The sequence below is a fragment of the Arachis duranensis genome, chromosome 3 (genome assembly GCF_000817695.3).
Source record: "Arachis duranensis cultivar V14167 chromosome 3, aradu.V14167.gnm2.J7QH, whole genome shotgun sequence".
NCBI lineage: Eukaryota > Viridiplantae > Streptophyta > Magnoliopsida > Fabales > Fabaceae > Arachis > Arachis duranensis.
In genome coordinates, this window is record NC_029774.3 from 93788991 (window position 1) to 93806382 (window position 17392).

The following is a 17392-nucleotide window of genomic DNA, read 5'->3' on the forward strand; positions in this document are numbered from 1 at the left end:
TTAATATGGGCCGAAAATAAAAGGAAAATTGCAAGCCCAAGTGTTTTATAAATACATTCAGCATTGATACAAAAATATTTTTTTTGTTATGGCTCAATTATTGTTCTTGTTATCGGGCCAGAATTCAAACTATCATAAGCCCAATTCATCTTGCATGCTTGGTCCGAAATCATAAGAAAATGGGCATAATGCACTTCTTTAACTAAAACCCATCCCTTTAAGTATGTTACAAGCTTCCAACGGATTCCATTTCTCACATTGGGATGGATTTCAAATTTAATTTAAGCATTGAAAACATAAGTGAGAGAGAGAAATTGATTTTATGGCTTTAATGATTCTACACGCCTCTCACTAAAGGGAAATAGGAAACTTGAGTGCACTTTTATTCCTTCTCTTTGCTACATTAATTATTTGATCAAATCCATTGAATATCTTCTTTCTTCTCTCTCTAATCTTTCTTTCTTCTTCCTTCGGTCATGTCACAGCAACCATGGAAGCTACATTAAGCTACCAAAAAAAAAAAAGAAGAAGCTGCATGCATCAATACCATCAAGTTAATGATGGCAAGAAAAAGGAAACCAAAAGTATATTATGGCTGAGATAATCACCAAATGTGGTAAGATTTGGTGAGGTAATCTCGGATCCCTCATACTCAAAAAGGAAGAAGAAGATTCGGCCAGCAAGGTGAGATTCTTGGAGGCATGGCTTGTCTCTGATTCTACTCAACCACCACAGGAAGTAGTTAGAGTGGCGAAGTGATGGAAGAGGCAGAGATTGGAGCAGATGAAGCCATCATCATCATGAAGCATCAAGGGCCAGAAATCCATCTTGGAGAGGAAGCCAAGGATGGAGCGCTCAGATGGATGAAGAGTGATGACCAAGGAAGGACTAGAGGTATTTGCATGTTGGTTTTTGCATAAATTTCCTCTTCTCTCTCTGTGGCCGAACCGGTTTGTTTTGAAGGAAAAGAAGCTAAGCTCGGTTTTATGTTTCAACTATGAAGGCTTTACTTCTCTATAAAAGGGGTGAACAGTCATGGTTTGATTCAAGGAAAGAAAGTGAGAGTGCAAGGCACAGAAGTCTCATAGCTACCTAAGCTTACAGATTTTTTTCTCCTTCAATGTTTTCTGTTTTGTAATTTTTCTGTTTAATTTTGTCATGTCTTGAGTCTCATGGAAAAAGGCAAACAGTGAGGTTTGTATGAAAAAGTCATAGAGTGGAAAAAGGCAGAGAGTGCAAAATTAAAAGAAAAAGCCATAGATGTCTTAGAGTTCCTTCGTTCATTTATGTTGTGTTTCATGATTCTGTGGGAATCCCCTTGAAGTTGGGTTAGCACTTTACAACTTGTAATCTGAATGATTATAGTAAAATTCTATCATTGTTGTGATGGAGACTGGATGTAGGCTGCACTGCACTTAGCAGCTGAACCAGGATATATCTGGGTGTAATCTTCTCTCTCTCCTACTTCACTTCTGTTTCTACTGTTTAGATGAAAAATAAAAAATGTCTCGTGCCAAGTGACGAGACAAAATGAAAATGTCTCTTGGCTAAGGACGAGCTAAAAAATAGAAAAGTCTCCTCTAAGTCCAGCAAGTATTAGCAAGCAAAAAGGGGGCTAAGATTCAACCCCCCTTCTCTTAACCACTGATACCATCAATTGGTATCAGAGCTTCGTCTCAAAGAGATCTAGCTTTGCAGCTTAAAGTAAAGATCCTCATGGCAGAAAACAGTGGCGCAAATATGGTGTCCTATAATCTGACCGAAGGACAATCAAGCAACAGACCTCCTCTTTTCAATGGGAAAAACTATACCTATTGGAAGGAGAGGATGAAGATATTTGTACAAGCAGTGGATTACATGCTTTGGAAGATCATCCTAGAAGGACCACAGTTTCCTACTAACACAAGTGCTGAAGGAGTAGTCACTCTTAAACCAGAAGCAAGCTGGACCGAAGAAGATAGGAAGAAAGTGGAGCTAAATGCCAAGGCCATAAATCTACTCAACTGTGCTATCAGCTTTAAATCTACTCAACTGTGCTATTAGCTTTGAGGAGTACCGACGGGTATCACGATGCACAACAGCAAAGAAAATCTGGGATAAATTACAAATCACTCATGAAGGAACCACCATTGTTAAGAAGACTCGAATAGACATGTTAAACAGGGAATATGAAATATTTACAATGAAGGAAGGAGAATCTATCGATGAACTGTTCGAACGGTTCAATACCATCACTGTTGGCTTGGATGCTATGGGAGTAACACATTCTGATTCTGTGCTTGTGAGAAGAGTGCTGAGATGTCTCACTAAAGAGTGGGAAACAAAAGCTTTAATTATCTCTGAGAGCAGTAATCTTGATTCCATGACACTTGATGATTTGAGAGGAAATCTTCTTGCTTTTGAAAACACTTATTTGAAAAAAGAGTCAAAAAAGAAAGGAATTGCATTTTCTTCTGTTACTAACCCTCTGGATGATGAATCCAGTGATAACTCATCTGAAAATGAATTTGTGTTGTTTGCCAAAAAAATTCAGGAAAATGATGAAGTTCAAAGGCAAAGGCAGCAGCTCAAGGAAAATGAAGAAAGACCTTAGCAAAGTGACTTGTTTCAACTGCAAGGAAATGAGGCATTACAAATCTGATTGTCCCAAGTTAAAAAGGGAGGAGAAGAGAAAAGGAGGAAAGAAGAAAGGTCTGATGGCATCATGGGAAAACTTAGAGAATGACTCAGACAGTGATGAAGAATATGAGACTAAGTCACAGCCTTGTCTCATGGCAGATCATGTAAATTAGGTATTTTTTCAAAACCCTGACACTGAAGACCTTCATCTCATGATAGATCACCTCTCTGAAAAAATAAGATGTTTTCTGACTGATAATCAAGATCTTGAGCAACAAATTTTCATTCTTAAAGCTGAAAATGATTTTCTCAAAGAAAAACTAAGGGAGGCCGAAACTGCTTGTGATCTTGTAGAAGAAAATAAGCAGTTGAAAGCCCAACTTAGAAGCTGTGAAAGTGATCACTCGGTAGTGGCGTATGTAAACTGTTTTAAGGAAAATGAAGAGCTGCGGGAAAAGGTTAAAAATCTTGAAAATGACTTAGCCAAATTTACTCTCAGTTCTGAAAATCTAAATCAACTATTGGCTAGTCAAAAACCACTTTTTGATAAAGCTGGATTGGGATTTTATAAATCTGATGAGAAATCCTCTTTTAAAGATAAACCTTCTTCATCCAATGACACAAGGTTTCAAGATCCCACCTACTTTAACAAAACAGCAACTCCAAGATTTTGTAGATTGTGTAACCGAAGTGGTCATTTTCTAGTTCAATGTTTCTTTGGTGAAAGAATGATTGGTGATAAAGTTTACAAAGTTGTTTTTTATTACAATGATTTGGAACATAGGAGATGGTTTAACGTGAAAGGATCCAAGAAAATTTGGATACCTAAGGTCACTTGAGCTTATTTTGTAGGTATGCCTAGCATCCAAGAAGAAAGAAAATATGTGGTACATGGATAGCGGATGCTCTAGGCATATGACCGGAAAGACAACCTTCTTCATAAAGCTTGATGAATATGATGGAGGATTTGTCATTTTCGGTGATGATGCAAAAGGAAAAATAGTGGCTGTTGGGAAAGTGGGTAAAAATCTCTCATCTTGTATAAATGATGTCCTTCTTGTACATGGCTTGGAACATAATTTACTTAGTGTTAGTCAATTATGTGATTTGGGTTTTGAAGTTATTTTTAAGAAATTTGTTTGCTTAGTTGTTTGTGAGAAAACTGGGAATGTTCTATTTGAAGCTAAAAGATGCAACAATGTGTATGGATTAACTATTGAGGATTTAAAAGAACAAAATGTAACATGCTTTACCTCTCTTGAATCTGAAAAATGGCTTTGGCATAGAAAGTTGGGTCATGCTAGCATGTACCAAATTTCTAAGCTAGTCAAAAAGAATTTGGTTAGAGGAATTCCAAACATCAAGTTTGATAAGGATCTTATTTGTGATGCTTGCCAATTGGGCAAACAAGTAAAATTCTCTTTTAAATCAAAAGATGGAATCTCAACCAAAAGGCCATTGGAGATGTTACATATTGATCTTTTTGGTCCTACTAGAACTCAAAGTTTAGGAGGTAAATACTATGGTCTTGTGGTGGTAGATGATTACTTTAGATTTGGTTGGGTGTGCTATGTGAGAATGAGATTCCTAAATTTTTATGGGCTGAAGCTGTGAACACAGCATGTTATGTTTTGAATAGAACAATCATTAGAAAAGGGTTAAAGAAAACCCCTTATGAGCTATGGAAAGGAACCCCTCCAAATCTTAAGTACTTTCATATTTTTGGATGCAAATGCTTTGTTCTTAACAATAAGGAAAACCTTGGAAAATTTGATCCAAAATCCTATAAAGGAATGTTTGTTGGATATTCCATCACAAGCAAGGCCTATAGAGTTTATCTCAAAGAATATAGAACCATAGAGGAATCCATACATGTTACTTTCTGTGATTCTAACTTAATTTCCAATACTGTAAAGGATAATGATTCAGATTGTGAAGAAGATGGAACAAGTAAAGAAATTTCCAAATCTGTGCAAAATGAAGAATCTGTCAGCCCAGTTTTGTCTCGTCAGATTAGAGGAGACATTTCTATTTTGTCTCCTGAGCAGGCACGAGCAATTGAAACAGTGAGACCACCAGAAGCTCATCAAAGCTCTACACCTGTCCGAAAGCCTAGAGAATGGAAGTCTATGAGGGGTTATCCTCATGACTTCATCATTGGTGATCCCTCTCAAGGTATAACCACAAGATCCTCCACCAAAAGGCAAACCGAACCTAGCAACTTTGCTCTCTTGTCACAAATGGAGCCCAATAATATCAAACAAGCTCTTGAAGATCCATCATGGGTCAATGCCATGCAAGAGGAGCTTGCTCAATTTGACAAGAATGAGGTTTGGACATTAGTACCTTATCCGGATGGTAAGAAGGTAACGGGTACTAAGTGGGTATTCAAAAATAAACTTGGTGAGGATGGACAAGTTGTTCGTAACAAGGCTAGATTAGTGGCCCAAGGTTACGATCAAGAAGAGGGAATAGATTTTGATGAGTCTTTTGCTCTGGTAGCTAGAATGGAAGCAATTAGGTTGCTTCTTGCCTATGTTGCCCATAAAGGTTTCAAAATGTTTCAAATAGATGTCAAATGTGCTTTCCTTAATGGCTTTATTGATAGAGAAGTGTATGTGGCTCAACCCCCCGGTTTTGAACATAAAGATTTTCCAAATCATGTTTTTAAACTCTCAAAGGCCCTTTATGACCTTAGGCAAGCTCCAAGAGCTTGGTATAAAGGTTTAGTGCCTTCCTATTAGAAAATCAATTTCAAAGGGGTACCACGGACACTACTTTATTTATCAAAGCATCTAATAATAATATTCTTCTTGTTCAAGTTTATGTGGATGATATTGTGTTTGGATCGGCCAATGAATCCTTGTGTGAAGAGTTTGGAAAACTCATGACTAGTGAGTTTGAAATGAGTTTAATGGGAGAGCTAACTTTCTTTCTCGGCCTCCAAATTAAACAAACTCCTAGTGGTACCTTTATTCACCAAGGCAAGTATGCAAAAGAATTGATAAAGAAATTTGGCTTAGAAAATTCCAAACCAATGGGAACACCAATGCATCCAAACAATAAACTTGAAAAGGATGATAATGGCAAAGATGTGGATGAAACACGGTATAGGGGAATGATTAGTTCATTAATGTATCTTACCTCCTCTAGACCGGATATAGTTCAAAGTGTGGGTGTATGTTCAAGATTTCAATCACCCAAAAGAATCCCATCTATCGGCCGTTAAACGCATCATTAGATATATTAAGGGAACATGTAATTATGCCTTATGGTATCCAAAATCTGATGATTTTTGTGCAGTAGGATTTTGTGATGCAGATTATGCGAAAGATAGAGTAGATAGAAGGAGCACTTCCGGCATGTGTTGCTTCCTTGGAAGCTCACTCAACATGTGGTCAAGCAAGAAACAAGCCACAGTGGCTCTATCCACAGCTGAAGTTGAATATATATCCGCATCTGCTTGTTGTTCACAATTAATTTAGTTAAAAACTCAATTGGAAGATTACAAATTAAAGATCAATAGTATACCCTTATTTTGTGATAACATGAGGGTAATAAATATTTAAAAAAATTATGTTCTGCACTCAAGAACAAAACACATTGAAATCAAATATCATTTTATTAGAGAACATGTGCAAAAGGGTACTATTGATATTCAATTTGTAAAATCTGAAGAACAACTTGCTGATATTTTTACAAAACCCCTCTGTAAAGATAGATTCTGTTTGTTAAGGAAAAGCTTGGGAATGTTTGATTTAAATCATGTTGAAAATTTGTGAATGTCTGATTCTGTCCAGTTTTATCTTGTAGGAATGTACGAGATAAAATTAAGGCATGCTGGAGGAGCTATGATTAAGGGGGAGGCTGCGCAGACTTTACTTCTGATGGGCCCCACAAAATCTTATTTGACCCCACCTTGACTTTTATTGATCCCTCATTTTATGATGATCAAAATCTTTTTGATTGTCATTTCAAATCTTATTGGAAGTGGTTATTGTCAAATCAAATCCCTCTCTCCATCAACTCCCTTGATTCTAGGAAACCACCTTTTTCAAAAACCCTTTGGTTAATAACCGCGCCATTATGGTCATTAACTTCCCATCATCTCTCTCCAATCCACATTTATTGCACCACTAACCTCCTTCCCTCCTCACTCTCTTTCGGCACTCCCATCCTTTCATATTCAACTTCTCCCTTCATCCTACCATGAAAAAGAAAACGGCACAAAAGAAAAGTGGCCGAACCCCCATTCCAAAAAGTCCACCTCTCTCATCACCTCAAACTCATACACACATTCATCTTCATTTTACTTCCTCTTCTACTCGTTCACCTCCTTCCAAAAGAACCGAAACCATGCGCCGCAAGGTTATTGCTCAGAAAACTTCAGGGAGAGGCAAGACGGGAAAGAACAAGCAATCCAGTGTTCAAGAAGAAGAAGAAGAATCACTTACCTCGCCACCTTCATCACCACCGAAAAGATCTACTCCACATTCAAAAGGCTCTCAGAAAAAGCAGAAAAGCTTTATACTGCATGATACAAGAGAACCTTCAAATTTGGAGTCACTAGATTTCAAGAACAAATTTCACAAAACTCACTCCCATTTTGATCCCTCTCAGTTCTATTCATGTGCTTTCTATGAATTTCACAAAGAGGTTTTGCTGAAGCGTCCTCTCTGTCTCTCTTACTTGGTAAATCTTAAAAAACTGGCCACCAAAGGAATCATCTTCTTTCCCCTGTTTGATGCTCTGAAGTGGACTCCACTGATTCACATTCAGAAATTTGTTTACACGGGGCTGGTCCGGGAATTCTATGCAAACATGCGCTTGATTGATGGCTCAATCCACTCTTACGTCAAGCGTGTTTACATGACCCTCAATCCTCAAACCATAGGCGCTGCTCTTGGATATGAAGATGAAGGGCCAAAAGTTTACATGGTTGATAAGTGGGATGATCAAGTTGGCATTGCATAGCAAACAGTCTTGCAACACATCTGTGCAAATCTCTCTGGTTTGGATGGATTAATCCCAACTCATCGAGCACTCGGCCCTGAGAACTCTCTGTTGCACCGTATCATCACTCACATTCTCACTCCACAAGGTGGTTCTCACCACAGAGTAACAGTTTCTGATTCTATTATTCTATTTGCTTTTCTTACTTCTTCCCAAATTTCATTTGCTTATATTATGATATGTCATATGTGGGAAGCAGTGAAAAGTACAAAAAAGGCTAATCCTTCATATGACATATTCCTCACATGTATATTTGAGTATTTTAAGGTTAATTTGACTAATGAATCTGTTGAGAACAAGGTTTCAATGATTAAAGGAGGAGGAGTTTCGGGCAAGAAAGGCAAGAGATCTGTTCCCTCTGAACCATCTCTCAGTGATCTGGAGAGCCATCCTGAACCCTCAAATGTTACTGCATCAATCTGGGAGGTTCTTAATGAGATGCGCAATATGTCCAAGTTATTGTTCAAATCCCACAAGACTGCCCGGAAATTGGAATATGAACAGGAAAGGGCTTGGAAGAAATGTCACGACAGAGTTGGCTTCATGATTAAGAGCTTTGATGATGAAATAGGAGCAGGGGACTGTGAAGATGATTCCGGTTCAGAGTTCAATCTTTCTGATGATTAATGACTGTTTCTTTACCTTTATTTGGTATTGGCTTCATTAAGCTCAATCTGTTTTTGTATGAGCATGACTTGATACTCACTGCTCTATGATACTTTGATACACTCTTGTTACTTTATTATTGATATTTTTCTTGTGTTTTTCATATTTTGTGCAGGTAACCCTTGATGACAAAAGGGGGAGGAAAGGAAAATTGGTTTCTAAAATTGAAATTGAAACTAATGAAACAGGGAAGGATCTGAAGAAACAGGGGGATGGAATTTTCAATTGAAAACTTATGATCACCCTTGTTTAAAGAATGCATGATGTTGTTATTGCATTTGTTTCACTGTGGTTACTGTTGCTGAAAAATGCATTTGGCATTGATGATGTTTGAATATATGAATGTCTGGTTGTTGATTTATCTTGATAAACATGTTGGTTTGAAAAATATATTGTTGGCAGTTCCTTTAAATTGTGATATCTAACTGCTGCCATGTTTTGATCATGTGTGATTCAAAAATATTTTCCTTACTTGAATGATATGGCTCTGATATTTTGACTGGAAAATAATTGAACTTTTTTGAACAACATTGCTTTGTTGATGTGTGTAAATCATTGAGCAGAAAATCAGATTACTGATAACAAACGAGTTTTGTTTATCATTCAAAATCTACTCATAAATCAAGCATTTAGCATCATGAATAAATATGCTAAATAACATTGATATTTAGAGGCTTGATTAAAATGTTACAGGTTTATGCCTCCCTTGGTAAAATAGCATACATTAAGGGGGAGCCATGTGACATTTAGAAATGGGGAGAAATTCAAATTCAAAGGGAGTATTCTTTACTCAATCTTTTAATTTCTTTCCATTTCAATTTTTAATAATGTTTGTCATCAAGGGGGAGAATGATGAGTTTGGAAAACTCCAAATTTAATATTTTTGATGAGCAAACATTATTAAAATATTTAATTACAAAATTATTAATTTAATTTTCATATATTAATTAATAATTTTGTGATGCAGGTTTTTAATATGGGCCGAAAATAAAAGGAAAATTGCAAGCCCAAGTGTTTTATAAATACATTCAGCATTGATACAAAAATATTTTGTTTGTTATGGCTGAATTATTGTTCTTGTTATCGGGCCAGAATTCAAACTATCATAAGCCCAATTCATCTTGCATGCTTGGTCCGAAATCATAAGGAAATGGGCATAATGCACTTCTTTAACTAAAACCCATTCCTTTAAGCATGTTACAAGCTTCCAATGGATTCCATTTCTCACTTTGGGATGGATTTCAAATTTAATTTAAGCATTGGAAACATAAGTGAGAGAGAGAAATTGATTTGATGGCTTTAATGATTCTACACGCCTCTCAGTAAAGGGAAATAGGAAACTTGAGTGCACTTTTATTCCTTCTCTTTGCTACATTAATTATTTGATCAAATCCATTAAATATCTTCTTTCTTCTCTCTCTAATCTTTCTTTCTTCTTCCTTCGGTCATGTCACAGCAACCATGGAAGCTACATTAAGCTACCAAAAAGAAAAAGAAGAAGCTGCATGCATCAAGACCATCAAGTTAATGATGGCAAGAAAAAGGAAACCAAAAATATGTTGTGGCTGAGATAATCACCAAATGTGGTAAGATTTGGTGAGGTAATCTCGGATCCCTCATACTCAAAAAGGAAGAAGAAGATTCGGCCAGCAAGGTGAAATTCTTGGAGGCATGGCTTGTCTCTGATTCTGCTCAACCACCACAGGAAGTAGCTAGAGTGGCGAAGTGATGGAATAGGCAGAGATTGGAGCAGATGAAGCCATCATCATCATGAAGCATCAAGGGCCAGAAATCCATCTTAGAGAGGAAGCCAAAGATGGAGCGCTCGGATTGATGAAGAGTGATGACCAAGGAAAGACTAGAGGTATTTGCATGTTGGTTTTTGCATAAGTTTCCTCTTCTCTCTCTGTGGCCGAACCATTTGTTTTGAAGGAAAAGAAGCTAAGCTCGGTTTTATGTTTCAACTATGAAGGCTTCACTTCTCTATAAAAGGGGTGAACAGTCATGGTTTGATTCAAGGAAAGAAAGTGAGAGTGCAAAGCACAGAAGTCTCATAGCTACCTAAGCTTACAGATTTTTTTCTCCTTCAATGTTTTCTGTTTTGTAATTTTTCTATTTAATTTTGTCATGTCTTGAGTCTCATGAAAAATGGCAAACAGTGAGGTTTGTATGAAAAAGCCATAAAGCGGAAAAAGGCAAAGAGTGCAAAATTAAAAGAAAAAGCCATAGATGTCTTAGAGTTCCTTTGTTCATCTATGTTGTGTTTCATGATTCTGTGGGAATCCCCTTGTAAATTGGATTAGCACTTTACAACTTGTAATCTGAATGATTATAGTAAAATTCCATCATTGTTGTGATGGAGACTGGATGTAGGCTGCACTGCACTTAGCAGCTGAACCAGGATATATCTGGGTGTAATCTTGTCTCTCTCCTACTTCACTTCTGTTTCTACTGTTCAGATGAAAAATAAAAAATGTCTCGTGCCAAGTGACGAGACAAAATAAAAATGTCTCTTGACTAGGGACGAGCTAAAAAACAGAAAAATCCCCTCTAAGTCCAGCAAGTATTAGCAAGCAAAAAGGGGGCTAAGATTCAACCCCCTTCTCTTAGCCACTGAAACCATCAAAATATATAATTAATAATTTTAATAATTAATTTTAGTATACACATAGTATTTTTTATAATAAATATGAAAAGTACTACGTTGTGCCTTTGTGCTTGATAAAATTTGTTAGAATTTATTTGGAAATAAAATGAGTAATGTACTTATATTTGATAGTTTAATATATATGAAAAATGATATTGTAAAGAATATTAATTATTCACTTATACCTAAAACAAAACAATATATATTATATAAAGAAGAAGGCTAGGAAAATCAATATTTTAGTGAAACAACAAAAAATAGAGTAAAAAATATTATTTATATACTAAAATTAATTATTGATATATTTACATATAAATAAATATGTAATTTAATTTATTTTTAATATATAGTTATATTTTAAAATATATTTTTAATAGTTAATTTTAGTGTACATATAACATCGAATAACTAATTATAATAGTAGTATAATATAATTGAATATTTTTTTTGGAAGAGAATGAGGGCATTTAAGTAATTTGAGTGTAGTTATGAAGAAGAACTGAAGAAGTTCTTATTAGCGTAAAACGTGGCTTCTTTGGCGTCTTTGTCTTGCATGCAACCGTATATTCTACCGACTAAAGATGTCTTTTAAGATATTTTTTATTAATTAAAATTTAATATATATAATTAATTAATTCGTGTTATTTTTGTCAAAATTAGGTTAGACAAATTAATTTAAACGAAAAATAGTGAATCAAATCTTGAACCAGTCTAAATTAATATTATTTTTGTAGTTAAATTAATTAATTAAATTTAATTTTAATAAAAATAATATAATTTAATTAATATATATATTAAATTTTAATTATTTAAAAATATCATTAATAAAAATATTTTAAGCATCTTTTATTTATGTGCTCTCTTATTCTACACCTATAAATGGCTAATATAACACGCTGAAGTTTGAGTTTGAACCCAAACTAAAGGAATTCAATTCACTCAACCCTATCCTTCCCCCTGAATCCAAAACCATGGAAATAACGGATGAAAGAAACACATTTGATGACATTGGGTGGTGTTTATCAGATCTGATATTATCATCATCGGGTTCAAACACGTTGGACTCAATCTTCTCTCACTGCCCTCCCACTAATCCCACAGTGGCCTTCCAGCAACCGTTCGGGTGCTCCTCCGTCTACACCCGCCAAAGAAACATCCTGCAGAAGTTGTACGAGCAAAGCCGAGTGACCACGAAGCGTTCTTGTTTTGTTGTTCCCCCTCCCTCGCCATGGAAGAAGAAGCTGTACAGAGGAGTGAGGCAGAGGAGCTGGGGAAAATGGGTGGCTGAGATTCGACTCCCTCAGAACAGAATGAGGGTCTGGCTTGGCACTTACGATACTCCAGAAGCCGCTGCTTATGCTTATGACCGCGCTGCTTATAAGCTTCGTGGCGAGTACGCGCGCTTGAATTTCCCTGCTTTGAAGGAACCCTCCAGTGATGTCCTCTTGTCTTCCCAAGATTCCATCAAGTTTAACTCTCTCAACTGCTACGTGGATGCTAAGATTCGTGCCATATGCCAAAGGCTCAAGCGAGAGAGGAGCATGCGCAAGAATAATAACAACAATACCACTAGTCCTCTCGAGAATCCACGGATGTTCTTGTCTAGTTCAAGCGCCGAGTTTGTTGAAGCAGCTGCTGGCGGTTTCCTTTCAGTAGAGGACAGTATCGTTTTAGCAGAGTGTCCCCCAACAATGACAACAGCAGATTCTGAATCATCCGATGATTTCCAAAACTGTTCCTTAGCAAGACTGCCTTCCTTCGATCCTGACTTGATTTGGGAAGTTCTGCCTAACTAAATATACGTTTCCATTAAGTTATTATCTTTTATAATATGAGATATAACAATAATAAGGTACACGAATGCATCAAACATTTCCTCAAAGAACATCATCATCAAGTCACTTAGTCTTGGATGTGTGTGTTGTACGTTCTCTTTCTTTTCTGGATAGTGGGTATTATTGGCATGGTGCTTAAGTGTAGCTCTTGTTCCTCAGAATGGGGACAGGTCCTTTTGTATTAAGTGGGATATGATATGATAGTTGTAATTTCGTCGGCCCTGTCTTTTTTTTTTTTTCAATATAATGCCTAATTATACTGTGTTGTCTCTCCCATATTTCTCAAATGCTCGAACTTGTGTTCATTAATCTATTAAATTCTGTTGTCTTAACTAATTATGTAATAATATTGAATTCAATTGTTATCCAACCTTGTTATATAATTATATTAAAACATGGATATGAGATAAGCTCTCGTGTATTTAGGGGGAAGAGAGTATGTTTGAAAGCAATAAATTCGACTAATCATAGATATATATCATGATTTATTTTTTGTTTTTTTATTTTTATTTTTTATTATGTTTTTTTATTATATATCCTGATGAGGTATATTTCATTTTGGGTGAAGAGGACTAGAAGAGCCCGTTTCTTCTTTGTTTGACAAGATATAAAACAGGAATACGAGTACCTACAAAAAGTATTTTGACACTTACATTAGTATAAGTCTATTTTAATTTTGAAGTATATGAGATTCAAAAGCATAATTTTTCCAAATTTAGATAATGCTTTTACAGGTGACTTATGGTGAAGGAAAGTTGTAAAATAATCAGTTACTTAGAGTCGAAATTAATAAATAATCATAAAAAGGTAAATCATTTTGCAATTAACAAGTTATATTGATGGTAAAAACTCAAATGTAGTTGACTTCATATAAAGTTGATAGTTGAGAGTCGTTAGATAAAAATTTAATCAAATCAGTCAAATTATTTAACGATTTCCATCTATCAACTTCACGTGAAATCGACTGCACCTGAGTTTTCACCTATATTAATAAGTGATAAGTGATAAGTAATAAGTTTATTGACCAAATTAGTTATAATTTTTATATTTATTTTTTATAAATTTATTCACAGGATGTTGATGAGTGGGTATTTAAAAATAAAATAAAATAAAATTTGGAAACACAATGCAACCCCTTCTATGTCACTCCAATAGATTGCATATATAAGTAATATGTGATGCATTGTAACGGTTATCACTTCTCATTTTTAGTCTAGTGCTAATGAAAGGTCAAAGAAGAGGATGAAACTTTTTTTTTTTGGTATTAGACGGAAGTCCAAACTATTTACAATACTTGGGGGTAAAATAACCCCTCTACGATCATCATCAATAATTTGTCGAAGACTACTTGGAGGAACATGTATGAACATAAAATTTTACTGCATTTCTAGACCCCTTTTTTGCCAAGAAGTCTGTGCATCTATTTCCCTCTCTGAAGTAAGGTTTTAATATGCCTTTGATGTTTACTGATTCCGTTTTGATTATTTAAAGTGCCAATAACGCTGCTCGATTCAGCCTCCATAATCACTAGAAGAGGAGGAAACTTGCAAGTATTGCTCAATAAGATCACTTGTAAGTTGTACCATCTTTCCAGTGGGCTTTCACAACAACTAACATCCCCGATTCTTTAAGGCCCTAAATATAAATATTTTTGTTTTGGGGATTTGGGCTTATATATGGATGTCCTCGATGGATCCTCTTATGTAGTGAATGCAAGAATTGACCATGATATGGTTGCTTGGCAGATGTGACCAAATCAAGAACGAATTTAGATTCTTATAAAATGAGAAATTAATTACTAATAATTTTATGATTTTCATAAAATTTGTGTCGCACACTAATAAAGGAAGACTCACATTAAAACATGATCATGCCTACACTCGCTCACGATTTGCAAAAAAAGAGCATAGATTGACCAGTGGCCGTCAACTGGGAAGCCTACCACGTGATTGGATCTAGCTGCTCCTGTGTTTTTCGAAACAATCATCACTCATTTGTAAATTGTAATGTAAAGTTAGCCACCTACCTAGTTAATTCACCCTTTTTATTAATGTAGCCGGTGTAGATTAGATTAAATAAAGGGGTGAGCTTTGACTTCACACACACACATCTCATAGTGCACTGTACATGTACAAGCTAAGTGTGAACACCGCTGCTTCGCTCATCATCCCCTCTATCTCCTCCCACCTTATAAAAATTAACATGGATCTTTAAGGCTCACCACATCTCATCGATTTTTATTAAATATTCTATCTAATTAAATCTCTCCATTATATTAATAAGGAAATGACTATGACTAGCTATCATTCAAATGAAATCAACTTTGATTGATCTACTAATTAACTCATTAATTCGTTTAATAAGTCTCAATAATTTAAATTTTGTTTTATACATGTAATAACTCATTGATTCACCACAAATTTTTAATTAAAACTTCGATGGACGACAAATTAATTCTTGAATTGTTGGGGGTGAAAAAACTGAAAATACTGTGAAAAATCGGAAAAAAAAGCTATCATTCAAATGAAATTATAAATTCCCTCTATAATTGCATGCATTGAGCTAGTTAATTAGCAAGCGTTACGGAAAAAAGTTACCAATTAACTCTACTCGTGCAAATCGAATTGAAACCAACGTGGGCCTCTTTTTGTTTTTTTCTCTATTATTGGTTTGTAGTATATATAGGTAGCGAGTGGTGGTGGAGCAGAAGACACACGCACCATTATATCGTAGATATTTCCCTCCATTCCTTTCAATCACATACACGAGGGATCGTACTTCTGAATGGGGAGCAGAAAAGGCGAGCCATACTTTGTGTTCATGAGCTATGATCCAGAATACGAGAGACTTCGTGCTGATCGGTTTGTTAATAATTAAGTTGTTCATTCTTATATTAATATTATCACTTGTTATTAACTAATTAGTAGTATATATATGGCCTATGGGGATGTAGAAGCAAGAGAGGGACGCACGAGCTTGATTTGTACATAAGCAGAAAGCACGATGAAGTGTTGGCCACCAGCCTTGAGCCTGGAACCTACAGGAAGACTTCTTCTTTGGTCATTGTTGATGGCTTTGCAGTCGAAATCACTGAGGATCAAGTAATATTCATACCCTCCTCCTCTTGCTCTTGCTCTTTCTCTTTCTCTTTCTTTCTTAATACATATGAATGACGACCCGCTACCCATTTCTTATTTCTTAAAACAGGCCAATGTGCTCAGATCTGCAAAAGGAGTGAGGGTTGTTGACAAAAACGAACAAGTTCCATAGGAGATGATCCAGAGAAATTAACATATATATGTATATGGAAGGAAGCACTACTTTAGTTCGTTATTCTCTGCTTTCTTGATAGATGAAGTTAGTTATGCGTGATTTGCTATGTAGGCCAGGTGTTATTGAAACCATTAACAAGGTCCTAGATTTCGGTTAGGTATGATATGTGTGTGTAATAATTGCTACGGAAATTTGAGTGTTGCCTATTACAGATTACCGTATTACACTATTACCTATATATCAGTATGAAATATGAATATTATGTAATGCAGCCAATTTGTTATAGAACACTACTTAAACAAGTCATGAAAGATATTCTAATTAATCCTAATATTTTACATTATATTGTAGTGACATTGTGATCATAAACTCTTATTATAACCATATATGCAACGGATCTCACCGCCGAAAAAGAAAAATAAACTCAAACCAGCATGGTGTTCATGTTTCTTAAATAAAAAAAATATTGAGAGCGACGAAAGTGTAGACTTCAGAATAATTATAGTTAGGTGTGGATTGGCAGCCATAGAAAATTACATGACAAAGAAAGAAGTGAGAATTGACATTGACTCCTCCAAAGTAAGCATGAATATGTCACTTAATACAGCAAGGCAAGGATAACAACGGGACCAGACTTAGCTGATTCATTCAGCTAATAATACACCAAAGCTGGGGCCTGCTCTCAGCTCTGCTTTCCTTTATAATTACTGCAATAAAAATATTTGATAACAAAAAATAATTAGTCAAAATCAGTTAAAATATTTTTTATTTTTTTAATATTATCAAAAATTTATATTAAAAATAAGTGAACAACATATATATTTATATATAAATATATAAGAAATAATTTTTATAATTGATTTTTTTAAGTTTGATGATAAAGTAAATAATTAGGGTGAATAAAATAATAAAAAAGTTGTTATTTCCATAAAAATATCTTTATGTAAAAGTTATACGGCGAATCATAAATAATTTAATATATTTGATGTTTGACTGAATAATCTAAATCTAACTTCATGTAAGTATTCATGTAAAATTTTTTTTTATAATAATGATAGAAGATAATTGAACATTTTCGATGCATAAAAAAATTAGAAATTAAATTGAATCAGAGGATAATTATTATAGCTTTTATCAATTGTCCTATACTCCTATTGGCATTGGGGTGATTTATGGAAGGAAGTGAATTGGCCAAGTGAGAAGTGAGAAAGGGAAACAGGATTTGCTAGTTTAGGTAATAAAAGGGGCAGGGCCTAGCGCCTAATTGTGTTACTTGCTTCCAGTTTTGAACAATGGGGTTTCAGAATCAATTTCACATGCTGCCCCCCACAAAATTCAT

General features: G+C 35.2%; 2 protein-coding genes across 2 annotated transcripts; both read left to right on the forward strand.

The window, feature by feature from the left end:
- Positions 1-11835: 11835 nt before the first annotated feature.
- LOC107479760 (ethylene-responsive transcription factor ERF061-like) lies at positions 11836-13068 on the forward strand (the record flags this gene model as incomplete). Its single annotated transcript, XM_016099864.3, has 1 exon — positions 11836-13068. A coding segment is annotated over one exon (906 nt), but the record flags the coding sequence as incomplete, so codon positions are not given.
- Positions 13069-15480: 2412 nt separating this feature from the next.
- On the forward strand, positions 15481-16370 carry LOC107479761 (subtilisin-like protease SBT2.5). The gene is made up of 3 exons (XM_016099865.3): positions 15481-15641; positions 15734-15881; positions 15988-16370. Exons 1-3 carry the CDS (start codon positions 15565-15567, stop codon positions 16048-16050), a joined length of 288 nt encoding a protein of 95 aa, XP_015955351.1. The 5' UTR covers positions 15481-15564; the 3' UTR covers positions 16051-16370.
- The last annotated feature ends 1022 nt before the right edge of the window (positions 16371-17392 follow it).